The following is a 26,707-nucleotide window of genomic DNA, read 5'->3' on the forward strand; positions in this document are numbered from 1 at the left end:
TATGAATATGAATATGAATATGATGGGCGTACGGGTTAAAGCTTAATGGTGCTTTAACCTGGGAGAGTCAGAGTCCATTCGTGAGTATAATCATCATAATGGGTAAGCGTGCTGTTGTAGATTCAGGAAACTTTATTGGTTTGAATTTATATGTGTCGCCACTTGCCACAGTAAATCATAAAGTTGTCAAAATAAAAGGAAAAAGAGAAGAAATTGCATAATAGTCATAACATTAAATTCAAATTGCAGATTTTGCTTGTGTTTCATTCCATTCAGCAGTTTTTCTTTTATTAGCACTGCCTTTTGTATGTATCGTTCTACTATATCTATAAATTAAACTCTGTAAAGGTTAAAAAAAAAACAACAAACCCCGCCTGCGATTCCATCTGTAATAGTTGCGCTTCTTGAAGGTGCCCTCAGCGTTTCTCTTGCCCAGCACCAATAGCGCAGCAGAGAACACAAAGAACAGAGACACCGCCATTGGCTCACGGGCTATGGCCAGGATCACGCGTTTCCCTTCCGATTTTCTCTCTGAAACTGAACAGCTCCGGCAGGTTGCCGGGGAAACTTCCGTGACGTCAGCGGCGACGGCATCTAGGATTGGCCGTGGCATCGTACCAGGGCGGTGCCTCCCGTCACCACCACCTCCTCGCTTGCGCGCTTGCGCGCGCGCTGACTTGTTTGAGGCCTATGGGCGGGCGGCGGTCGCGCTTTCATTCGCTCCGTAGCCGTGCACGAGATCGGAAGTCCACTGCTGCTGCTGCTACTACTTTACTCACACCAGGCCGTTCACAGGTGAGTCCGTGATCTCGGCGATCGACTGTTATGAAGCAGATTGCTGGTGACTACCCTCTCTTTTTCCTCTCTGTGGCCTTGGTGAGCGGGGCTTGGGCAGGGATCTGCCGGCGTCACGTTTCGGGACTGGTAACACTGTCACCTAAGGGATTTTCGGGCTGTAAATGGTGGTAGTACACCAGTAGGTATGCGTGCATAATATACCATGCTGTATATCCGCATCTTTAACAGTATCGTGTATATCAAATGCCCCTTTACGCAGATTTGCTTAGTTTTTCTGGTTTGGATTTTCTCCTCTTCCTGTTTCATGACTTGCCTCACGAGCTCATCTTCATTAGAAGGTACCTACAGTGCTCGCCCGTCTAGATTTTCCTGACTCCCCTAGATCCAATACATGTCAGAATGAAACTCTCTTGTAACCTGTGGAATCGAAAGCAATTACCATTATAAGTAAATCAGAAGGGTAGTAAGATTATTTAAGTGAGAATGTCTGATGCCACCATGGACAGTGTTAACTCCCACCGCTGCTTGATATTATCAAGCTAAATATGATGGAATAAGAAAGCAAGTGTACCCTTAGCTGCAGGCTATAAGAAAATTGATGTACACAATTTGAACTTTTGTAATTATTATTAGAGTACATAAAAGCTCATAAATACATTTTTTAAAAGAAGTAATCACTCTGCTTGTCAGAGTAGTGCCTCTTGAAGATTCTGGGATACTTAGAATGGTAAAACTGAGTAGTTCTGTAATTCTAAGCTCCTTGGGAGACAGACAGCTATTTGATGTGTACTGAGGGGATTATACCAAATAGTCGGTAATCGAGCACTGTGGTTTAAATTAAACATCAAAACCACATTGCTATAACCTAAAATATGAAATGCCTACTATTTAATTGTGAAGCAGGCTGAACCACAATCCCTGCATATGTCTTGAATCTGACTTTTGTGTCACAGTATCCCAGTGATAGAGCTGCATTAACTGTTATCTCTGAGAGAAATACCTGGTATATAAAAAAAAGGATTAGGATAATGTTTTAAGTAATAAAACTGTTGAAAATCAATTCTAAAACTGAGGCTGAAGGGTTGTGATGTGTCTGTAAGACTGCTTGGGAAATACAAGTACCCTATTCAGAGTGATAAGGTTGGCTCTTGTCATTCTAGCAACTCATTTCATAAAATCCTAACACGGACGGTCCCCTGTTATTTGCTGTAGGGTTGTGCAGCTGAAAATTTGTTTGTCATTTCATTTTAGTGTGTTGATCATTTTAGCATACACTAAAAAAAAACTTAGAACCCCTTGCCTTTGTGCAAATTGAAACACTAATGTGTTATAGGTGTTTACTGCTGCCAACCAAAGCAAAAGCTGGTTGTCTCAGTCAGTCTGACAGCAGGTTCCAGAAGAAGCTAAGACAACTGTATATTTTGTACAAAACTGGAGGAATTTAAAGTTCATCTTTAAATTCCCTGTTTCCCCTCTATTCCCAAAGTGAAGGGGTACCTGTTCTGTGATAAGGATGTTTTTAGTTTTGTTTCTGTAGATTAGGATATCAGACTTTTTTTTTTTTTTTGTAAGATATATAAATTGAAGATTTGATCTAGTGGTTAGAGTCTTTAAAAACTAGAAATCCCCCTGAAACCTCCTAGCAGTGCTTATTCTGTACATGACCTTGTAAAGCTATTTTATTACCTTGTGTTTGGGTTTATTCTACTGTAATTGTTTCTTCTATAATCCTTTGGTAGCCAGTTGTATGCTGCTGGGCCACACAGCCCACAGGTATTAAATGTTAAAACTATTAGGAGTGTCTGGATGAAAGATGCTCCCTCTTACTAAATAGCATATGTGCACATTTGATATGGTTCTTTATTGTACTATATATATTACCTTGTTCTTGCAGTGTAATGACAGAGTAACAGAGTACAGAGCAGATTTTATTTATTTATTTTTCTTAAAGGGCAGATTTAATCCTCTTAGTCTAACCAAGTGCAAATTGTTTCATCTACCCACTAGAGGTGACTGTCAGGATTTTAATCTCTCCCTCCCCCCCATATTATTTTGACTTTGAAGATAGTATGGCAATATTTAAAAAAAAAAAAAATTATGATGCAAGTTTTTGATCTCCGGCCAAGAAGGGACAGTTCTCTGCTCATGATTCAAAGCTTCCCATTGATCAGCTTGCCCTCAGTAATTGATGTAGGTATTCTGGCATTTAGATGTGTGTTCAAGCAGCAGCCTGCCTTCAGTATTGTAGACATGCCGTTTTGTGACCTTATTGACAAGGCATGTTATCATAAACATTGCTTGTCCCTGTGTACATTGAATAAATAAGTTATTGTATACCGCTGGAATATGTTGTACAAAATCTGTTCTCATTTAATAAATATTAGAATACAGTGTTTCCTTTATAAGCCCTATTTCTGAGCTGTTTTAAAATTCACAGGACACCATGGAATAAAATGATACTAAAATCCAATTGCAGTTAATTTTAATACAGTAGGTTTAAATCCTTTACAGTCTGCCATCCCACGCCGATGAGTGATATGTTGCTTTTCCTGATAAAGCTCCACTGCAGTCACACTATATCTTGGGACTTATCCACAAGCCTCTTGGTGTGAGAACCTCTGAAATAAATACATTGCAATTGTAAAATTTCATGTGTTAATTTTAATTTGAAAACAAATTACTCTGGTTTGAACACAAGTCACTTGATCACCCAGATATAAGGTCAGATCAGCCCTGGTTTCATAAAACTAGGAGAAAAAAGAAAGTGAAGAAGTAGGATACAAGCTTTCAAAAATCTAGCAGACTTCAATAAGGTACCAGGAAGGAGCATTTTCCATAGAATGAAAAAGTCAAGGACAAAGGGTCATTATATGAAGCTGAAGGGAGGGAAGCTTAAAAGGAATATGAGAAAATACTTCAACTAAGAAAGCGATGAACACCTGGAAAATCAGCAGATATTATAGGATCCCAAAGTGGCCTGATTCAAACGTACCTGGGCTAGACACCCAGGGACCGTAGTGGTGGAGGAAGGGAGAAAACATGCGACAGCAGGTTAGAGAAAGAGAGTAACTTAGTGGTTAAGATCCATGGGATGAGAACCAGTGAAACCAGGTTCCAATCTCCATTTCCTCCACTAACACTTTGAGCAAGTCTCTTTATCTCCTGGGTCTCAGGTACCCACTTAGACTGTGATCTTTTTTGGGGAAGGGATTTTCTGTACCTCTAGCCCAGTAGTCCTCAACCCAGTCCTCTGGTCACACTAAGGGCCTGATTCACTAAGGAATGTCTCCCATTCCAGGTCTATGGGGGAAATACCTTGATGAGTCAGGCCCTTAGCTAGCTGGATTTTCCAGATAGCCACAGTAAATAAGCATGAGATTTGTATGTACTGCCTCTACTGTATGCAAATCTATCTCATGCATAATCATTGTGGATATCTGGAAATCTGACTGGCTAGGTGTCCCGAAGACTGAGCTGAAAACCTCTGCTCTATTCTAATTCTGTAGGCTCCCTTCAACATCAATTGGAAAAGCAGTCTAAAAATCCAAAAATTATTATGGTAGATGGGTACAATTAGGCAACTAGACTAATTGATCCTTTTCTATGGACATCTGTTTCTTTGTGCAAGCAGTTTGAGCTCATGGTACAAATATAGTTTTTAGTTTTAATTTGTTCTGCAAATAAGACACCTTCTTTTCTAATAATGTTACACACAGAGTTTCCCTCTAACTTGTGTGTTTTCCCCTAGGCTTAGAAAGCAAGATCTGAAAATGCTATCCAGGCTTTTCCGCCTGCATGGGCTTTTCGTTGCCTCGCACCCCTGGGAAGTCATTGTGGGTACTGTAACACTCACCATCTGCATGATGTCTATGAACATGTTCACTGGCAATGACAAGATCTGTGGCTGGAACTACCAGTGTCCAAAGTTTGAAGAGGTAAGACTTTGCATTCATTCTGTGAAATTTGTCGAATTACAAATTTTTCACCAAAATAAAGGATAGGTTCTGGCAACATAATGGAAGAAAGCCTCCAGGTAATACTGGATGAGCACGTGTTTGGAAAAAAACATTTGTTTTGTCATAAATTAGTGTGTATAGCAGTTTATGCTACTACTTCTTAGTAACAGCTTAATTGCCAACTAACATCATGATTTATGTGAAGCTTCTTCTTTAAGATCTAAGGTAGGGGTGTCCAGTATTTTTTGGCAACAGGGCAATGTGACTTGGTGGGTTTTTCTTTTTGTCTGGGATCGTGCGAACAGCCTCCCTTCCCCCAAATATTAAAAAGTAGGGCATTTCAGAAATGAGGAACATACAACAAATATTGCAATCCAGATTGTGAAGAAATGGGTGGATTTTTATTTTTTTTTTGCATGTTCACTCTTCTACTTTCATTTTGTCTCTCATCTCCTAACTTTGTTCTGCTTTTCCTTTTCCTTTTCCTTCATGTGTCTCCCCCTGGCCCTGGTCTCCCTGTTCAGCTAGAAAGCTGTTCATTCTTATTTCGAATCAGTTACCCTAACAAGCTCAACGGATAGCTTGTGCACTGCAGGGGAGGATCTCTGAGTTCTTTAATCTGTACAGGTCCTAAAAAACTAAATTTAAATTGCCTTCTAAATATATATAGTCCTACGACAGATAGCAAATGTACCAAAGTGGTACCTGAGGCCCTTGTAGCTGAATAGAAGATCTCCCTCTGTTTCCCTCCTCAGGAGCCTCTAGCACTACCAGTGTTGCTCTTGTTGTGAAGTGGGAACAAGAGTAAGCCTTGGTCCATTATCCCCCCCCCTCCTTGCTGTGACCTGCTCCTTGTGGTAGAGCAGGGGGGGTCCCCAAACTATGGCCTGTGGGCCATATCCTGCCCCAGAGCAATTATTTCCGACCTGCCAAACAAATCCCTGCTTGTGGCCGGATCTGCCTGCAGAGCAAAGTTTTTTGTTTTTGTTTTTTTTTTTTTAATACATTCGTGACGGCTGAAGCAGGAAGTGTTGGCGGGGTCCTCAACCCCTGCCAGCTGAAGAAAAGTCTCGGGCGGCACTGGAAGCAACAGGAAATGCTCAGAGGGGGAGGGGGGGCCCAACCCCCACTAATCAAAAAAAAAAACCCTGGCAGAGTGAAGGGAGTCAACCATGAGTTAAGGGAAGAAGAAGAGAGTGGGTGTGAAAGAGAAGGGATAGGAAAGGATGGAAAATGGTGAGTGGAGGGGATGGCATGAAAGGGAAGGGGTGTGTGAAGAGGGAAATGCTTGAAAGGGTGTGAGGGGGGGAATTCTTGAGATGGAGGGAGGGAAGGGAGTAAAGAGGTGTAAGAGGCAGGAAAAGGAAAGTGAAAGGAGGAGAAACAGCAGAAATCTATGGTGGGAGGAGGGGAGTGGGAGAATGTGTGCCACAAACACGCCCTGCCCACACCGCTGCTGTCCCAGGAGAGGAAGAGGGTGGTAAGGTTTCCAGGGCTGTGACAAGTTGCTAAGTTCCTAGGAATATTATACCTTCGGATGTTGGGATTTTGCTGCTTGTTTATAGACTGTCAGTTTCTGTAGCCTTAGTAATGGTAAGGCTTGGATACATTAGGGAAGTTTTTCACTTCTGTGTATATATTGGAACAAGTTGTTTGTGCATATAAATCTACTGGAGTTTAATTATTCTCTTTTTAAAGATTACATTGTATACATTTCAGTATCTAGGAGTCTGGATTGATAAACATCTAAATAACTTCATCAAACACAAAGTGGATCCTTTAGTGACCAAAATAGAACTGGATCCGGAGAACTGGGAGTCATTATCTCTTCCTGTTTGGCAGAGTTAGTGCTTTTAAAATAAGGTTGATAACTAAACTCCATGTTTTAGAGCACCTCCAATAGCTTACACTAAGCTGGTATTTAAAAATCTGGGAGGTATCTCGCGTATTTATTTTGGGGGTGGAGGTCAGTGGTGGTAAATTACAAGTTAGTATGCTGCAGGACAGGTTGGGGGCTAGCTGGAAACGTTTTAAACTATACTTTTGGACTGCACAGTTAGCACAAGTTTTGAATGGGTGAACCTAAGGTAATTTAGCAAAACCTTTTGATTCTTCCGGGTAGTCCAGATGATTTACTCTGACTGTGAATGGGCGGGAGATGCTCATTCCTGAGGACACTATATCCATTGGAATTTGAAGTAGAGTTCATAATGGTGTAAGGAAGGGAGGTGATCTTACATAGCTAATACCTCTCTGGAATAAGAAAACATTCCCTGATCACATGAAGATTTCAGTATGTGAAAGAAAATAGGAGTAGCATACTCCTGCTCAAACGTTAATGTCCTTTGAACATTTTAAGCAGCATTTTGCTCTTCCCTCAATTCTTTCACCATGCTTTGAGCACTATTGTGGGCATGATAGGTAAACTCCTGATGCCGTCTCCATTAGGAATGGTAGGTATGGAGTAAAACAAAATTGTCTTCAGCATTTTGTTTTGAAGTTGAAAGACTTGGAGAAACCATTGCAAGGCTTAAAAATAGGTGGGAGGTACATGGATTTTGTATTCTCTGTGACTGCTGGAATGAAATATTGGTGTCTCCCAGATCATGCCTCGGCATGAATTTGAGATTATTTATAGTCTGCTTTTCGGCATTTCAACGCACACTACATTCAGGTACTATAGGTATTTTCCTATGTATAGTTTTTAACTTTTTAGTCTCTAAATTTCCAAAAAAACAAAACAGTATAAATCAAAAAAATATTTGAACTGAAATGAGTCATCCACAATGGGGCAAATCTTTAAAGGTACGCGCGGGTGCAGATTTGTTCGCAACCCGGTACGAACAAATCTATGCCCGATTTTATAACATGCGTGCGCTGCCGCATTCATGTTATAAAATCCAGGGTCAGCGCGCGCAGGGGGGGGGGAGGGGTGCATAATTGTGCAGCCTGCCTCCGTTCCCTCCGCCTTCCCCTATCTAACCCACCCCCCAGCCCTACCTAAATCCCACTCCTAACCTTTATCGAAGTTACGCCTGCCTCTGGCATTCAAAAAATGGCGCCTCAGCGCTGAGGCGCCATTTTTTGAATGTGAAGGGAGAGGTAGTTTTTCTGCTTGGGGTTGAAGAACATTTGCTTGACATTTAGATCTTATTTTGATCTCCTGAAGAAGATAGCTTTGCAATCGAAACATGTCGGGACAGCTTTAAATGAGATGACGGTGTTTTACACTGCATGAGCCCTTCGGGCCGTATCAAATTAAGTGCTAAGTATGTTTCTTCGACGTTTGGGTATTAGACATTAGGTATTTTAGATTTGGGGTAGTTTAAAATGTGGGAAATTTAACATTTTTTGAACTTGGGTTCTGAGATTTTCTAGTGGTGTATTATCACAGTTTTTGATATTACTAATTAAAATATTATTAAAATTTTTCTCTACAAAAATTTGGTATAACTTTACAGCATGATGACAGTAAATGATTACAAATAACTTATTGCTTCATTGACCGATTACGGCTTGCGGCCCATTGAGTGGCGAGAGGCTGCAGAGAGATATCTTGAGGCAATCATTGATGATATTGTCATCTGCTGTTATATAAGTTGTTTTACATTATTTTTGGTTTATATAATATATATTGGATTTACATCCTTTTTCCTCTTCTTTTCTTTATTGAATATATACGAGAGTGCCATGTCATAGGCGCATATGTACAGTTATGTAGTTTTCTTTCAACGATATGTCTGTGCACAGAGTTCAGCTCTATTCAACGTACCCATGTATGTGCAGTTTTTGTTTTGTTTGTGGTGATCCAGAGAACATGCAGAACTTGAATATATTTTATTCCCAAGTGAAATGGTCTTCCTAGCCTCCGGAGAGACGCTCAAGTCGACTCTGAAGATGCAATTTGGAAATCTAGATGTGGCAGTGTTCAGACTCTGACTACCACATTTCAAATTGTCCTTAAGATTGATTTCTGTAAGACTGAGGAGGAAGTGAGCATGTTGGGTTGCTCATGCAGTAATTTCATGTTAAGAAAATGGTATTTTAAAGATCTTTTGAAAAGACTTGAATTCCTAAGAAATGCAAACCTTTTCTTTTTTTTTTTTTCTTACAGGATGTGCTAAGCAGTGACATTATAATACTGACTATCACAAGATGTATAGCCATCCTTTACATATACTTCCAGTTCCAGAATCTAAGGCAGCTTGGGTCAAAATACATTTTAGGTATTGTAGTTTTTCTTTTATTTCTGTTTTCTAGACTATACTATGATGTCCCTTGGCCATGAACATAAATGTAGATGATGTTGTGAGGCCGTATTAAGCAATGCTATGCATTTGAGCAAATGCGTGTGTGCATGCATTCATTTTCATATAAAGTCAACTTAATTGTTATGACCAATATTTTGTTCTGACTTTTCCTGACTCTGTCTCCGTTCATGTAACTCTTAAGTATCTTTATTTTAGTTCCCTCCTTTTTTTTTTTTTTTTCTTACAGGAATTGCTGGTCTCTTCACCATCTTTTCAAGCTTCGTTTTCAGCACTGTGGTGATTCATTTCTTAGATAAAGAGCTGACAGGTCTCAAGTAAGTAACAAGCACTGCTAAAAGAGTCCAGTTAAAACTTCAAAAATAATTCTGAAGACCCTTTACTTTTTATTGCAGTTGTAAATTGATATTGCCACACTTTTATCTGATTTTTATAATGTGTTTTATATTCCAACAGAACTTAAGGGGGAAATTCTTGTAAGCTTCCTGCCATGGTCTTTGGGGAACCATTTTCCATTCACAACTGATCTGGCTTTCAGGATATTCCCACTAAATATTAATCAGGTTAATTTGCATAAACATGGTCTAAGAGAGGCTATTGCCATGGACCCTATGTAATTGTGAAACACATGTAAGAGGAGAAACCTTATGTTAAATTGATCTTTCCCCCCTCCTGAAAATTGTACTTGGTGGTTCTGCATGATCTGATTTGGGCAGCACTGCAGATCCTTGCAAGGTTACCTGTAGAGTACACATCTCCGCTCTCTGATTCCTTCTGACCAGAAACTCCATCCCTTTTTTTTTTTTTTTTTTTTTTTAATCCTGTGTTTCACTTACTGTGTGCTAGCCTCTGCCATACAGTGGACCTGGGCTTGATTCCTTCAGTAGGACTTTGCTCCCCAGGTTGGCTGGGATTGGGAATACAATGGAGGGAAGGAAGTGTCTGCCATTGCACATCAGTAACACCTAGTGGGCTCCATTAGCCAGGTTTTTGGCCTTTGACTTGGAATGTTGCTGCAATGGCTGGGCAGACTTTTTTTTTCTTTGGGGTGAGGGATATAAAATTCCCAAATTGTGAATGAAGGCTATTAGCAGCATATAGCCCAAGAGAGGCTGGTTAAATTGAGCTGGAAGCCCAAAGAAGTAAGAGGAAACTGCTGGATGTGTTTAAAAAAAAAAAAAAAAAAAGTTTGCAAAATCACAAAGAAATTTTGGGAGCCAGGATACCCAGTATTTCAAACTTTCTTACTTAAAGGTTAAATTTACCTTTTACGCTACATATGATAAACGTCTGTGAAAATTGCATTGAATGCTTCCGTGTTTGAAGAAAGGAGCCCTTTAAATTTGTCGTTAGAAAAGCACACTTTTTAAATAAAAGGTGTCTAGTTCTGATTATTTTTTTTGTACTGCTTGTAGGTATTCCTATGGTAAATTACTGGTGTTTGTTTCTCAGACCACTGACAAGTGTTCCTCTTCATCTTACTTTACAGTGAAGCTTTGCCCTTTTTTCTGCTGCTGATTGATCTCTCCAGGGCCAGTGCATTAGCCAAATTTGCACTCAGTTCAAACTCACAGGTCAGTGTTCTTTTGAAAAATGTATTTCAGAAATGAGAAGTTCATCCAGTTACCTGTAGCTGGACAGGAGTAGGTTTGGGGGGGGGGGGGGATTCCTTACTTTAAAATGTATGTGTAGGAGTTGCCTAATGGTTAGAGCAGGCTGGGGCATGGGGAAGCCCAGGTTCCAATTCCTCTTCTCCCACTAACACGCCTCGTGTTCTTTGGCAAGTCGTTTGATGCTCCTTTGCCACAGGTACTAACTTAGAGGTCCATATTGAAACATTTTGTCCAGCTAAATTCAGGACTTAGCTAGAAAGCCCAGAAGGTTAAATACCTGCCATTCTGACCACCTCAGAGTAAGGTGGGATTTTTTACATTTTTTTTTTTTAAGCTCAATGAAATTTAACCCAAATGAATTTGGAGATATTTGAGGATGGAGCTAATTTACCTGGATAATACCAGTATTCATTGTTATCTGGGTACATCTGGTTATGCTCGAGAGCAGTTGTAAAGATATCTGGATAATCTTGACTTTTATCAGGCTACCTTCAGTGGAAAGTGTAGTTGTCTTTGTTCCACTAAATATGCGAGTAAAGTTATCCAGGTATAACTTATCCGCTTACTGGCTCTTTGAATATGGACCTCTTAAATTGTAAGCGCTTTGTGGCAGGGACCTACCCCACTGTACCTGAATTGTGAACACACCTTCAACACAGGTTTAGAAAGGCGAGTAATTGAAATCCAAATGTATATTCTTGGGACAATTTTGTTTTTCAAGAATTACATGGAATAGATTTTATGCAATATGTCTACACCTTTACTGATTACAGGTTTTGTCTCTTCTAGGATGAAGTAAGAGAGAATATTGCACGTGGTATGGCAATCTTGGGACCTACATTCACTCTAGATGCTCTGGTTGAATGCCTCGTGATTGGTGTTGGTACAATGTCAGGTGAGCATTTTAACAAACAGCCAATCATTCAGAACAGTAATAGATATGGAAACATGGCAGGATTTTGTAATTGTAAATAAGTATTTTGGCAGATGTAGCTCTTCTACCATTCAGCTGCAAATCCTGGTTTTTAATCTTTTTTTATCCTTTTGTATAGGAGTGCGGCAGCTTGAAATCATGTGTTGTTTTGGCTGCATGTCTGTGTTAGCCAATTATTTCGTCTTCATGACCTTCTTCCCAGCTTGTGTGTCCTTAGTATTGGAGGTAAGAAGAAGCTGCACTTTCTCTGGTTTCACCAACTTCTCATTTAATGAAGACCTAAAGCAAACATACATTGGTAATTAAGTTATCAGACATCTTAAAATTATCTTTAGAGATAAGTCGGCATTCTCTGCAAGTCAGGCACTTTATCTGACTAACATTGTCTCTTTAGAATCCTTCCTGTTAGGTGTCATTACAAGCCAAATCTTTTCTTCCTGAAAGCCAATCATGTCACCAGAATTATACTTTTTTTTTTTTTTTTTTCCTTTCTGAAATTTAAGAAATTCATTACATAACATGAAACATTCAAATAGCCCTAGATGATTTTGTCAGCTACTACTAAAGAGCCACTAGACCAATCATTTAGTGAATGGAGTATAGCCATGTTACAAAATACACCAAGGCAGAAAGACCAACTACTCCTATTTAGTCATATCAGATGTGTTGTGCACCTTCAGTACTAACACTCACAAGCAGTAACCTTTAACTTTCACACAGCTTTCCCGGGAAAGCCGTGAGGGGCGCCCCATATGGCAGCTGAGCCATTTTGCTCGTGTATTGGAAGAAGAAGAAGACAACAAACCAAACCCTGTGACCCAGAGGGTCAAAATGATCATGGTATGTTTTAAGTAGAACTAAGTCATCCAGGTGAGAGTGACAGTAATCTGGTATTTAATTTATATTCAGGTCTGTGAACCAAAGCCATTAAACACAAAACATATAAGAGGGGATGACAAGCTCAGCAGGTTTCACTCCGTTGTTGGCTCAAATCTAGCAAGAGATGTTAATGGCTATGGTGCATTGCCCTCTGCTCTTTTGGCAACTCGGGTGTAATAAAGATTATGGACATTATAAAAATGTCTAATTTCTCACTGTATTGCTAAATACACTGAACTTGATATTCAATGGCATGGCGAGTGGCAAAGTTTAACCAGATAACTTTGTCCGGTTAACCTTGCTCGCACATTTAGTGGCCCTTACTAGGGTAAACGTGCCACAGAATGTGCCTGGATAAAATTATCCAGTTAACTCCAGATCTGCCCTTCACCCTAACCAGAGTTGTCTGGATATCTTTAGCCGGACAGTGCTGAATGGCTAAAGCTTCACTGTGCCCTGTAACACCTCCAACCCTGCCCTCTGAGCAGAGAATTTTTTTTTTAAATAGATTTGTGCAGGTAACTCTGTTTCCCTTAATTCGCATCTTCATTAGAAGATGCGAATTAAGGGGAAACAGTGCATATTTAAAAATGGACTTGGAGAAAGCAAACATTTTAAACATGCTGATTTACAGCATAGAATAGTGAAATCTTTTTTTTTTTTTTTCTTCCATGAATCCATAACCGGTCCATCAGAAAATAGTATAGCATGGTGTTTTTTGAACACAAGTTATTTACATGTAACAGTATAAGACCACATTTTTCCCAACTTTGCATGTATAGAGCTTAATGAGACTGATGGATCACATGTCATGTTGGCTGTAAGATAAAAGGACTTGTGCTTTACCATAGAAATTAGAGCCTTTTAGGGACTAGACTTTTCTCACTATTTTCAAAGCTGTTGGTGTTGTAGACTTCATCCTGTTTTTGCTTTTAAAGTCCTTAGGTTTGGTCCTTGTTCACGCTCATAGTCGCTGGATAACAGAACCGTCGTCTCAAAACAGTACAGCAGAGGGTCTGAAAGTGACAGTGGCACTGGATGAAAATATACCAAAAAGAATTGAGCCTCGGGTGCCTCTCTGGCAGTTTTACCTTTCTAGGTAGGTTTAGCATTTGGTGCCATGTTATCCAGTGCTGACTTTGTGCCAGGTCATAGTTTTGAACTGTAGCAATTGGACATGAGGGTTGCCTGCACTTAACCCTTAAAGTCCTTAAGATTATATTTTATTTAATCATAGGCATAGTCTCTGTTTTAATGCAGAAATTCCTTACACAGAAATATACTCTTATTTGAGTCTCAAAGCTGTTTGTTCTACATATATTGGTATATTTTATACTAAAAGGTAAGAACTAACATCTTCTGAAATACATTCCCATATTGTGCTTTGTTCTAATTGAGAAAACATACCAGAATAGCTATGTAGCATGCTAAACGGTGTGAATTTTGTGCAGTTAATGAAGACATGAGCTGTCAGAAAATTAAAAATGTCCTTCCCTTTTGTTCCTCTAGAATGGTCAGCATGGACATAGAGCAAGTAATCACCCTTGGTTTAGCCCTTCTTCTTGCCATCAAGTACATCTTCTTTGAGCAGACAGAGATGGAGTCTACACTCTCATTAAAGAATCCCATGATGTCTCCAGTAGCAGTCCAGAGAAAGCCTTCTGAGAACTACTGCAGGAGGGTCTCGCAGCCCATGAAGGCTGGCAAGAAACCGCCATTAGCAGAGGAGGAGATTCTGCTTTCCAAGGAGGGGAATGGTAAGTTCTCTTTGATAGATTCAGAATACTGTGGTGCCAAACTGTCCAAAGAGCCTTGTGGTTATTGGCTAAATGCTACTTTTTGTTTCCGTGTAGTTGAAGTCATAAAACCATTCCCAGTAGAGGAGCCACCAAAGGCCAAGTTTGTAGTGGGTGATTGTACTCCAGTAGAAACCAACATTAATGACCAGGATGATGAAATTGAGCCACCTGATGAGCCACGTCCCATCGAGGAATGTCTCCGCATTCTCAGGAGCTCGGAGGTAAAAAAGGAAGCTGTCAGCATCCTATTCACTGTGTACAAAGTTAATCATAATGTATTCAAAAGAAGAATGGTGGGCATAGTAGGAGAACTGAAAACACTATCACTTTTAATAAGAGAACAGACATAATAGCATAGTAAATAGAAAAAAATGACCGTCTGCCCAGTTATTTAGTTTTTAGGAGCAAGGAGGAGGGTAGATGCCATATTGTGGATTGTCCAATGCTTAAAGATGAATTTTAAAATTCCCGATGTGTGCTGAAATTAGTGGATGCGCAAATATGTCCGGCTGGTGCATGCCAGTCGGGTACGCACGTGGATGCTGCTGCGTGTACAAACAAAGTTTTGAAAAAGGGGCATGGTCTAGGTAAGGCATGGGCATTACAGGATTTTAATATGAAATTTGCATGTAAAAACTTATGCAATCTGGCGTGCGCCAGTGTCCCCTACCGCACAACTTTCACTTCTGCTATGGATGACGCATAGGTTATAAAACAAAAATCTAGGCACATCAGCGGAGTTTTAAAGGTCTGAGCCAATGGATGGGAAGAGGCCATAAAAGAATAAATAAATAAATAAACTGGGGTGGGGTTTGGAAGTCCTATCCCTTAACTAGGTGAACTGGGAAAACTGGCAATGGTGTCTGCGTGCGTGCCTTCTTAAAATCCCCCCACTATGCAGTAGAAGCAGCATTGGCACACACAGACGCACACCCACTTAAAATTGAGGGCACATATGCGTGCAGCCAGGCTATTTTATAAGATGCACGCATATACGTGTTATATTATATATTTATTTTTAATTTTTATATACCGGAATTCCTGTATACAATACAAATCAATCCGGTTTACATTAAACAATAAGTTGCCCTGGTTGGGACAGTCCAGCCTGGGCTTATTACAAGGAACATTGAGAAGTGACCATAATAAATTAACATTTAACATTAAACAGAACGTGTGTTCAACTTTTTTTTTACAAAGAACTATAGTAGCGACAACCGGGCTACCAAACATTATACAAGAATACAATTATATATAATATGATTTGTCTATGTTAAGATCAAATTGCGATTAAGAAGGTGTAAAATTAAGAGTCTGTGATGTTAGTGATACGCTGTAATGAAAGGATCTGAAAGTCAGGAGGAAGTGCTTAGTTACACTCTGGTGATTGGAAAGCCTGACTGAAGAGCCAGGTTTTTAATCTTTTTTTGAACTCTGGTAGACTGGGTTCGAGGCGTAGGTCTGGTGGGAGAGCATTCCATTGATGTGGTCCCGCAGATGAGAGTGCTCTTTTTCTTAGTGTTGATTTAACTGGGGCTGCGACTAAGGTGCCTTTGTAGGCATTTCTGATGGGTCTGGAGGATAAATGTGGACGAAGAGGAGTTAGTAGTGATATAGGTGCGACATCATGGATTGCTTTATGAATAATGGTTAAGGTTTTATATAGGATTCTCTGTTTGATGGGAAGCCAGTGGAGACTGCTCAAGATGGGGGTGATATGGTCTCTTCTATTCGTGTTAGTTAGGATTCTGGCAGCGGCATTTTGTACCATCTGTAGGGGTCTGATGCTGTTGGAGGGGAGGCCAAGTAGGATTGAGTTGCAGTAATCGAGTTTAGAAAAAATAATGGATTGTAGGACGAGGCGAAAGTCATTGAAGTGAAGGAGTGGTTTTAGCTTTTTTAGGACTTGAAGTTTAAAGAAGCAGTCCTTGGTGGTTGTGTTTATGAATTTTTTTAGGTTAAGTTGGTTGTCAAACCATGCTCCTAGATTCCTGACGTCTGCAGAGAGATTCTTGTTTGAATCATGTTTGTGTTCATGTTATAGCTGCATCCCTGGGTGTGGGCTGCTTTACTTGCTCAGCTTTGCTGGCTCATGTCCATGCTGCAGCAGCAGAGATCAGATTTGGGTATAAAGGATGTCAGTCTCAAGGCATGCTATAATATATTTCAAGGGTGTGCAGTAGGGAAATCAACAGCTCACTTAACACAACACTATAATTAGAGTGGAAGTCACTTTGCAAAGATGCACCTCTGGTGTTCTGCAAGTTGTTCGTATCTAAATTGACCCAAAAATTCTACACCCTCCTGTCCATGCCCCAGACAAGTTGCTTCTGCTGTGATTTCCTAGCGTGTAGCCAGATGGACTCAAGACCAACGGGGATTGTGCTCTCCTGATAGCAGATGGGAGACGGAGTCAGATTTCAAAGCTGCCGTCAGCCTACATATACCCGTGCAGCATGCTTAGCTCTTCAGTATTTCTCAGTCTCCCATAGCAGATGCAGACACTATCCAAAAGGGAATAGTGTAAAATTTACAAGAAAGAAGAAAATTTACCTTTAAGAAGAGTGCTCCGCTTCTCCTGCGGTGAAACCTTAATGGTCCTTCCCCCAATCGAGACTTTCCTGAGGTCAATTTGATATCCCTCAGAGGTGAGCCTTAGTCTGTTGGCCGATTCCCGGCGTGGACATTGCCCCCAGGGTGGCTGAAAGGCAGCAGGTGTAGATTCGAGCGCGGCGGTGAAGGTATTTCCCTCTTCTTCCCCCCCCCCCCGCCCCCCCACACACACAGAGCTGGAGACTGCCCAGCACGCAACCGGTAAGGTAGAACACTTTTCTTCTAAGTCTCCGGTCTCCAAGGCTTGAACAGCCATACCGACCTTCCTCCGAGGTTTAAATCTGGTTGAGCAGCCTTCCTCTGACTAGGCCCCGATCTGGTCGAGGGTTGACATGAGGAGACCCTCCGGGGGGGTTGTCATCTTGTTGCCGGGGTAGTTGGCACCATCTCTCCTCCCCCCCCCCCCCCCCGTCGGTAAACACGGAGCAGGCCAGAGGCCAGAGACACCTAACTTGAGCGCATCCGTAGGGATATACACTTAACTGCGTGCATAACTGTGCCATGCGCACAATATCTGCCGCCTGCATGCGTAACTTGTGCATACGTACTGCGCATAACGTCTGCGCTCCCAACACGCACAACTAAGCATCCATGCGCATATCTCTCACACGGACGAGTTTTTAAGCCCTATACGTGCACAAACAATGGCACCACCATCCAAGAAGGCCAAGGGACCCTTCCTTTGCCCAGTCTGCCACTTCAGAGCTGTGCAGCCTGAATTAGAACAGAACCAGGGAGAACCAAATCAAGACCTCCCACAGCCAGGAGAGGGATCCGGAACCACAGATGATGGCACCTCGGATCTAACTTTGTCCAACCCGGCACCCCCACAGGAAAGTTACTCCTGAGCTTCCACTACAACCCCTCCTGGCATCAACATGGACCCAGGAACCTTCTCCTGGGTGGAATTTTTCAAAGGGCTGCAAACCTTTGTCCAGGCACAACCAGCCCAGGCTGTCCACGTGCCTCAAACTCTGCAGGAAGCACAAGTCCTTCCCAGCACCTCCCGAGGCTCTTGAGACATACCTCTTCTATCCAAGATCATCACAGATGGGGATCCAGACACCTCAGAGGAGGAAACAGACTCCCTGGAAGAAGGGGAAATCCCCCCCCCCCCCCCCCCCCCAAAGGGATGGAGCCATACCAGACCATGCTCCGATTCTTTCACAAAGACGAATTACCAGCCCTCGTATCCCAAACTATGAAGACACAGTCTCCCAGGCACATTGGAACCTAAAAAGAATCCCATGTTGGTATACCTCCATAAAGCCTCATGCTATTTTCCTATGTTGGAGCCCATCAAGGAACTGATTCACCTGGAATGGAATGCTCCAGAGGCCAGTTTTAAAGGGGGACGGGCACTAGAAGCCCTATACTCGCTGGAACCCACGGCCAAGGAACTTCTACACTTCCCTAAAGTGGACGCTAAATCTGTGGTGTCTCAAAACACACCACAGTCCCTGAGGAGGGAGGAGTGGCATTGAAGGACACCCAAGATAGAAGGCTGGAAGCCATCCTTAAGCAGTCATTTGTCTCAGCAATGACACTACAAATTGCCTCCTGCTGCGCCTTGGTGGCACATTCCAGTTTGATCCTCTTCAGAGAAGCTACCACGCCCGGAGAAGCGATGGAACCTGTGGTTTCCTTCCTCACCGATGCTACTGCTGACCTCGTGCACACATCATCCAGGCGTGTCGCCGCCGCAGTGGCGGCCAGAAGACAAATATGGCTCCGAAACCGATCGGCTGATGCAACTTCCAAGGCGAATCTCTCAAAAATGCCTTTTAAAGGATCTCTCCTATTCGGAAGCGAACTGGAGAAGTTAGCCAACAAATGGGGCGAATCCCCAGTACCCTGACTACCTGAAGACGGGAACAAAAGAACATATCAGCGCTCCTCCCCCTGAGGAACCAAGGGTAGAAGATTGCAGCGTTTTAAACCTTACAAGAACACAGTCCCAAGCACCTCGTACTTCAGGAAGGTTTCAGTCCTTTCGGAGCAAGCTCAGGGGCAGGCTCCAGCCGTGACCCACCATGAGATGATACAGACCCATCCACAAGAAGACATAGGGGGCAGACTTACCCTCTTCTACCAAAGATGTGTCAAAGGACCCACTTGTCCGATGTTACTATCTATCATTCGAGAGGGATATGCCCTGGAATTCCAAAGCATCCCTCCAGTCAAATTTATGAGATCACCGTGCCACTCCCACTCCAAGAGACTGGCAGTTGAAACCATGCTAGCAAGGCTACTCGGCCTGAAGGCAATAACTCCAGTGCCTGTCTCAACAAACTACTGGTCACTATTCCATCTATTTTATCGTTACCAAGAAAGAAGGAACATTCCGAACCATCCTGGACCTCAAAGCTGTCAACTGTTACCTGAAGATACCACTCTTCCGCATGGAAACCCTACGCTCCATTATAATGGCAGTGCAACCGGGAGAATTCTTAACCTCCCTGGACCTATCCGAAGCCTAACTTCACATCCCGGTCCATCAGGACCACCAGCACTTCCTGCACTTTGCAATACTGGGCAATCATTACCAATTTCGAGCGCTACCCTTTGGATTAGCCACTGCTCCCAGAACCGTCACCAAAATTATGGTGGTAGTAGCGGCTGCACTGAGGAAAGGAGGAGTTCAGGTACATCCTTACTTGGACGATTGGCTGATCAGAGCAAAGTCCCCGGAGGAGAGTCGCCACGTGACCACCAGAGTCAAGAACTTACAACAAAAGCTCGGGTGGGTCGTGAACACAGCCAAGAGCTGCCTACAGCCCTCCCAGTCACTAGACTACCTGGGAGTCCGGTTCGATACCAAGCTGGACAAGGTCTACTTTCCCTCTCCAAGGAGAAGGAAACTGATGGGGCAATTGCAAAACCTGTTGAACTCTGTTCGCCCCAAAGTATAGGGGACTACCTTCAAGTCCTCGACCTCATGACCTCAACTCTGTTCTGTGGGCAAGGGCCCATATGCGACCACTGCAACGCTCCCTATTTTCACGATGGAATCCAGTGTTCCAGAACTACTCAATTTGCCTCCAGCTACCAACAGGTTCAGCATCAGCTTAAATGGTGGCTACAAAAAGAACACCTAACCAGAGGTGTAAACCTATCCGCACTGAAGTGGATCTTGCTCACCATGGACGCGAGTCTGCAAGGGTGGGGAGCCCACTGACAGTGGAACAAAGAAGAGGCGGAATGGAACATAAACCGCCTGGAAGCTTGAGCGGTCAGACTAGCCTGCCTACGATTCAGCCACAGACTCCGAGGCAAGTCGAACAACGCCACAACCGTGGCCTACATCAACCGCCAGGGAGGAACCAGGAGCCAGCAGGTGACTCTGGAAATAGACCCTCTCATGGAGTGGGCAGAAACAAACCTGAAGGGATTTCGGCCTCCCACATTGTGGGAAAAGACAACATCTCAGCGGATTACCTCAGCAGAGAGCCTAGACCCGGGGGAATGGTTGCTGGCGGACACAGCCTTCCAGATGATAGTAAATCGATGGGGTTCCCCAGCCATGGACCTCCTAGCAACTCAATATCAATCACAAAAACCACCCAAAGTACATTCAGTGTATTTCAGAAACTCTTTAGTGGTAACACAAACAAAACTCAAATGGTTTCACTGGTGTGTCCTTTATACCATTTCAAATAGCCACATTATAAACAAAGACATATGTAATGTTTTATGTAGGACCCACAGTCACAATGTGTGTATCAATCAAATTCATAGTTGGTAATAGGTCACTTTATTTTCAACTTCAGCTTATTTTCTTTTTTATTTTTCATTAAAATATATTGCTATATGCTGACGAACTTGAATCCATGCTTTACATGTCATAAGATGGATATTCAATTTGGATACCAATTCTCATTTGCCATTAGAAAGATATTCATCCTAATATATCTAATGCAAGTCCCATCATTCAATGGATCCTCAGTCTAAATATAAATCTCCATTTGCAATTTAAAAAGATACTCATCTCGATGTATCTAGTGAAAGTCCCAAAACACGACACGATCGTATTTCGAACCAACAGGACCTGCTTCAGGGGAAACTTGTTCTTAAATCTTCACTTTGTTCTCAAAACTTCATTCCATCAGCACAATTTCCATTTGGAAACAGGAAGAAGTGAAGATTTAAGAACAAATTTCCCCTGAAGCAGGACCTGTTGGTTCGAGGAGAATACTGAAGAGCTAAGCATGCTGCATGGGTATATGTAGGCTGACGGCAGCTTTGAAATCTGACTCCGTCTCCCATCTGCTATCAGGAGAGCACAATCCCCGTTGGTCCTGAGTCCATCAGTCTACACTAAGGAAAACGAAATTATCAGGTAAGTAATTTCTCCATTGCAAGCATGAGGTATCCATTGTAACTTAGAGTATCTTGATTTTGATATGAGGAGCCTGGATAAGACTGTTAATCCAGAAATTTCTCAGCACCTGGTCTATTATAGGGGTTTATTGTACTGTTTAAATTGAATTAAAAAAATGATTACAATAGCACCTGTTAAAGAGAACCTAACCCCGTACCCTTCTTTTTCCCGGTCATCTTCCCTACTCCCCTTCGTGTAAAAAAAAAAAAAAAAATTGCTTAGCCACTACCCCAGCCAGGATATCTTTGTTTAAAAAAAAAAAAATGCTGCAGCTCCTTTGCAAACATGATATAAATATTGCAGAACTGGGACCATTGTGCCACACTGCCTACAAAGTGATCATGCAAGAGCCTGCAGAGTGGGGGGGGAGAGGAGGGCTGTACAGGGGAAAGGAGGCAGAGAAGGAGAAGAGTTCTGCAATTTAGAAGTCTTATGCTGTGATTGCTGGGTTTTATTTCCAATCATGGCTTAGTCATGATAGTGTGTTTTGCAGTATATACCTTTTTTTAATTTTAATAGTGGAAGAAGCTGTAATAACCGGTGACAGCAGTTTGCTTTCTGTATATTAGTTGATTTCATTGTGCTCAATTTTTGAGGATACCAATTTGATGCTGCACGTGTAGATTTATTTTAAGTACCCGCAGACATTTGCACCTGCTTTCTGGGAGTATTTTTATACCCTGGAAATGAACGTGCAGAGAATTGAAAATACATTCTACACACACTCTCTCCCCCAGCCTAAATGCACCTCTGAGTGCTGCCTTTTTAAATGCAGCTAAAAAGCTTGCAAATTCTACAGTGCATGGAATCGCAGCCCACATTACCGGAGGGCAATTTTCAGACAGCTGATTAATGCAGGCAAATCATTTTGAACATTGGCCTCTGAAAGCCACATGGGAGTCAAGTGTGAAAGCATCATGGTACTCGCATGGAAAAGAAAACACCAGAATTTTGACAATTTTATGTGAAATTGGAGAAGTGCATTGTAAACAAACAGAATTAATATTGAGCAGGCAAGAATGGATGGCCTGCTCTAAACTTAGTAAGGTGAAATCAAATTGCTTTCTCTGCCCGTGCCAGATGGGTGCCAGATTCCTCAGTGACACAGAGGTCATTAGACTGGTGAACGCCAAACATGTGCCCGCGTACAAACTGGAAAGTATGATGGAAGTGCCCGAACGCGGTGTGTCAATTCGGAGACAAATGTTATCAAGAAAACTGGCCAAGCCTACAGCTCTTCATCACCTGCCTTACAAGCACTACAACTACTCGATGGTGAGCCAAATTATTAAAGTTTAGAAGTATGACTGAAGGTTGTTCTTAGTACTGGGAAAAGAAATCATTAGAACAACTTCTAAAGTGTGTTAGTATGCTTGTGCTTGCATTTATAAATGTTCCACAGTGAGTCACTTTCAGTGGGGCAGGTGAGCAAATGTTTAAAGGGTTACCCAGTTTTATTAGTTGTCATAGAGATTATTGGTCAGTTCTTTGCCGTTAAGAACATTTCGGTGGAGTGTGTTCCTGAAGTAAAGAGACTATGCCGATATTGGGCTGCAGTTTGTCATTTTTGTGCACAAAGCATGACTTTATGCATATAAATAGCTTTTATAAAGTTGCCTGAGGCTGTGTGCATCAGACTACACAATCTGACTTTGAAATGTGCACCAGGGAGAGGCATTCAAGGGGGTTGTGGAAGTGGAGTTGGTACTTGTGTTCATATTTTTTTTTTTTTTTCCCCCCAAGAACATGTGTGTAAGTTAACCCATATAAGTTATGCCCTGCGAAGAGCAGATGTGCTCTGAAGGGCAATTACCCAAGCATTTTCAAAGCAAACATGCACACAAGTATATTTTAAAAATGTGGGGTAAAAGCTACATGCAGACTTTACTCTAATCCACAGTTAGAATTGCCTTCATTATGTCTAATTCCAGTTATATTGGCCTTTTTAGGTAATGGGAGCTTGTTGTGAGAATGTGATTGGCTACATGCCCATCCCAGTTGGTGTAGCTGGGCCGCTTCTTTTGGACGACAGAGAGTTCCATGTGCCCCTGGCAACAACAGAAGGCTGTCTGGTGGCTAGCACAAACCGGGGCTGCAGAGCAATATTTGTGAGTATTTTCTACATATAAAAGAAGTTGTTTGCCTTTTAAAAATGAAAATCTCTAAAGTGGCACAACTAAAAATTTGTAATGCTCAGGGAGCATTTAATGTTCTGCTTAATCCCTGTGAAGTCTATATTCAAGCTAGGGAGAGAGTACATTGTACAAATCAACTCCTCTTACCTTTCATTACTCCAAATGATTAGAAAATCTTCACTGATGTCAACTTTGCTGTTTGTACCTCTGACTGTGTATGTAAAATTGCCCCCTCTTACAGTGGTATAAATAGTAAATTTACATCTCTCTCTCCCCCTCTCCTGAGTGTGTGTTAGGGCTTTAACACATGATAAATGACCCACTTAGCCGGCTATGATTGAATATTGAATCTGAGTGTTTTGCTGTGTTTGCTTTGTATTTGGTTAGAATGCCAATTAGTGGCGAGTTAAATGTGCCACAGAAAAACAGAGCAAATTGTGGGCTTTATTCGCTAAAGACATTTTCTCACAAGTACAGAATGGGAAAAGTTCTCTTTGAGCATAGCCATATGAAGTGAAAAGGTGATGGAGCACACAAAACAGGCCTGCTGGACCACTGGGAAGTTCAGCTCATTTAATTAAATACTATATGTGAACTGTCAAGTATCGAATCCCAAGTTAAGCACCAGCTGTATCTAAATGCAAGTATGGGAACCTGACATCTGCCTTCATCAGCTTATTTAACTGACATGCTAGGCAGATTACAAAAGTAAACCTAAAACAGATCACAGTAGACAAAACATCCACAAGGGCTTGTTTTGTGGCTCTCTGCTGATGTAGTGCTTACAGTCCCTGGGAGAAGGGATGCAGTTATTGCTTGGATGGCAGAATTGGTGCATTGGAAGTCACTCTGCAGATCTTGCCTTTAGATATGAGGTTTCTGCAGCACTTGGCCTACAGATGGAAGAGAACAGGGAAGAGAGAGAAGTAACCTAGTGGTTAGAGTAATGGGCTGTGAACCAGGGAGGCCAGGATTCAAATCCTGCTGGCACTCCTTGTGACCTTAGGCAAGTCACTGCATCCTCCATTGCCTTAGGTACAAACATAAGTCATTTTCAAAGAGTTACATGCACATGCATAAGTAATCTGTGCTTGCATAATCACTAGTTTATAAAAGCCGAAAGTATGAGCATATTTTACTTTTTGTGCATATATACATATGTGTGAGTATTCCGGGCCAACAGCTATGCACATAAATTGCTATTTTAAGACATGTAATTTTATACCTGCTGATTATCTGGCATAACTGATATCAGACTTGTTTGTTGTGTAGTATTGGCTGGGTGGGAGGGCCCTGGCTGAACTGGGGGAAGTTCAGGTTGAAGAATGAGTAGAGCTTGATGACCTGGAAAGGGACTGGGCACACTGGTGAATTATCAGTTCCTGAACATGCCCAGATCAGTCCATGTTAAGTGGGTTTTGCATTCCTACCAGCAGATGGAGTCAGAAACAACTTTTGAGGTACTGCTACATAATAGTGCCACCTGCAGCCTCTTCAGTATTTGTCACTCCAGCAGATGGTAGAGGTGCAAACTTACAATCTGAGTGTAAGAAAAAAACCAAACTACATTAAGAAGAGAAGGCTAATAGAAGATTCAGAAGGAGCTCCCTGAGGTGTTAGGCTCCTTGGGGGACCATCTCTCAAGATGAGCCGGGCATCTAGGAGGTTGGAAACCCCTCGCCTGCATCGTGCCAGTGATCTTGTTAGCTAGAGGACTAGCTCCCTCAAGACTGCTGAAGCCCCTCTGTCAGGCCCCAGATCCAGGAAAGTATCCTTGGTGGTTTTTGCTGGCATTTATTTTGGGGGGGGGGGGGGGTTTAGGTTTTTTTTTTTGGGGGGGGGGGTGGCAAATAGCTTGAGAGCTGGGGGGTGGAAGGCAAGGCTTGCAGCGGTGCAAGAGCCTTTAAGCAGTGGGAGCTGCTGGCTGGGGCAGACAGTGGGACACATTGGGGCAGGTTGACTTGCACCTGGGGTCCCGGAAAGGATTTGCGTTGGTGGTCTGCTCTGAAGTGTTCGGCAGCTTGGTGGCTTTGATGTGGCTGCGTTTTGGTTTCCTTCGTGCCACCGGGCCTTCAATTGGGACTCCCTGTGGTGGCAGCCAACTTTTTTTCCTGCATGTTGGTCCGTGCAGAAGGTGTGCGAGGCGCGGCTCTGGTGAGCGCTTAAGTCCGGCCGCTTGGGAGAATGTGTGGCATTTGGCAGTGCGGCTGCATGTGCAATGGTGCCAAAACTGCACACGGAGGCCTGCTGCGTGTGTGGCCTGTAGGCAGCGCACTTAAACTTCCATTCTCTGTGCGCGGGCTGCGCTTCGGGAGAGGAGAGTTCCTCAGCAGGCGTTAAGCGTCAGAATCATCTCCCCCGACCTCCAGCGGTGGTGTCTGTGATAGACAGAGTCGGGGGTGGGGCCATGGATGGGTGTCCTCTTCAGTGGGGGAGCCTAGAAACTCTCCTCTCCTTTTCTCTGCCTCTGGTGGTTCAGGAGAGACTGGGTAGAGAGGACTCTTAGGACAGGGGCCTGATGGTCTGGATGATTTTTCACCGGAATTTGTGCTTCTGATACACAAAGTCTTTCAGGGGAGGAAGGGGGCAAAGGATAAGAGGTTGCAAGATGGGGGGGGGGGGACCCCCTCCCCTCACCAGAGAGGTCTAGGACGGCTGCACGAGGACCCGGGGATTTGCTGCAGTGCTTGGGTCTGCCTCATTGGAGCCTGCATTAGATCCCAGTGACAGGGAAGATTTGGATGATCCACAGGATAACCCTTTGACCCATTAAGGGTTGGATCTGGATGCTGATGGGGCAGTGGCACCTGGGATGGATCCCAATGTAGTTGAGGACAACCCGGATCAGGATGATTTCCCGGTTCCAAATGGAGATGATCCCAGAGTCCTTCATTTATTTAAGGAGGAACTGTGCCCTCTTAGTCCCCCAGATGTTGGAGGAATTGAGGGTTAAGGTGACTCGAGTCAGATAATGAGGGCGTTAATCCAGTCCTGGGTGGACTACAGGGCCCTCTGATGGTTTTCCATTGCCTAAGAAGAGCTAGAAGTTGGTAAACCGAGAGTGGGACTTCCTGGAGGCTGGCTTCAAGGTGGACAGAGCTATGGCAAAGCTATACCCCTTGATGGAGGATACTTTAGAAATCCTTCAGGAGAGAGAGGTGGACATTGCGGTTTTGGTGGTCCCTAAGAAGACTACCATCCTGATGGTGGGTGTAGCTGCTTTGAAGGATGTGTAGGACTGCAAGTTGGAGACTCAACTCAAACACAAGTTTTGAGTTTTCTGCGCTAACTCTATGGGCGGAGGTGTGTGCCAGCCTGGTGCAAAGGGCTG

At 42.8% G+C, this 26,707-nt stretch overlaps 1 protein-coding gene across 2 annotated transcripts in view; it reads left to right on the plus strand.

The window, feature by feature from the left end:
* Positions 1-645: 645 nt before the first annotated feature.
* The window catches only part of HMGCR (3-hydroxy-3-methylglutaryl-CoA reductase), a 44,270-nt gene continuing 18,208 nt past the window's right edge, over positions 646-26,707 (plus strand). The window contains exons 1-13 of one of the 2 annotated variants that reach the window (XM_029575083.1): positions 646-795; positions 4,547-4,733; positions 8,869-8,980; positions 9,252-9,339; positions 10,512-10,596; positions 11,425-11,530; positions 11,688-11,794; positions 12,290-12,409; positions 13,387-13,547; positions 13,958-14,205; positions 14,302-14,468; positions 22,322-22,516; positions 23,191-23,349. In XM_029575083.1, coding sequence (XP_029430943.1) covers positions 4,569-4,733; positions 8,869-8,980; positions 9,252-9,339; positions 10,512-10,596; positions 11,425-11,530; positions 11,688-11,794; positions 12,290-12,409; positions 13,387-13,547; positions 13,958-14,205; positions 14,302-14,468; positions 22,322-22,516; positions 23,191-23,349 — 1,713 coding nt within the window. In that variant the 5' untranslated portion in view covers positions 646-795; positions 4,547-4,568. Of the gene's footprint in view, positions 796-956; positions 981-4,546; positions 4,734-8,868; positions 8,981-9,251; positions 9,340-10,511; positions 10,597-11,424; positions 11,531-11,687; positions 11,795-12,289; positions 12,410-13,386; positions 13,548-13,957; positions 14,206-14,301; positions 14,469-22,321; positions 22,517-23,190; positions 23,350-26,707 lie in introns of those variants that run through there. The other variant, XM_029575091.1, reaches the window with a different exon arrangement.

This window comes from Rhinatrema bivittatum, chromosome 1 (genome assembly GCF_901001135.1).
Source record: "Rhinatrema bivittatum chromosome 1, aRhiBiv1.1, whole genome shotgun sequence".
Classification (NCBI taxonomy): domain Eukaryota; kingdom Metazoa; phylum Chordata; class Amphibia; order Gymnophiona; family Rhinatrematidae; genus Rhinatrema; species Rhinatrema bivittatum.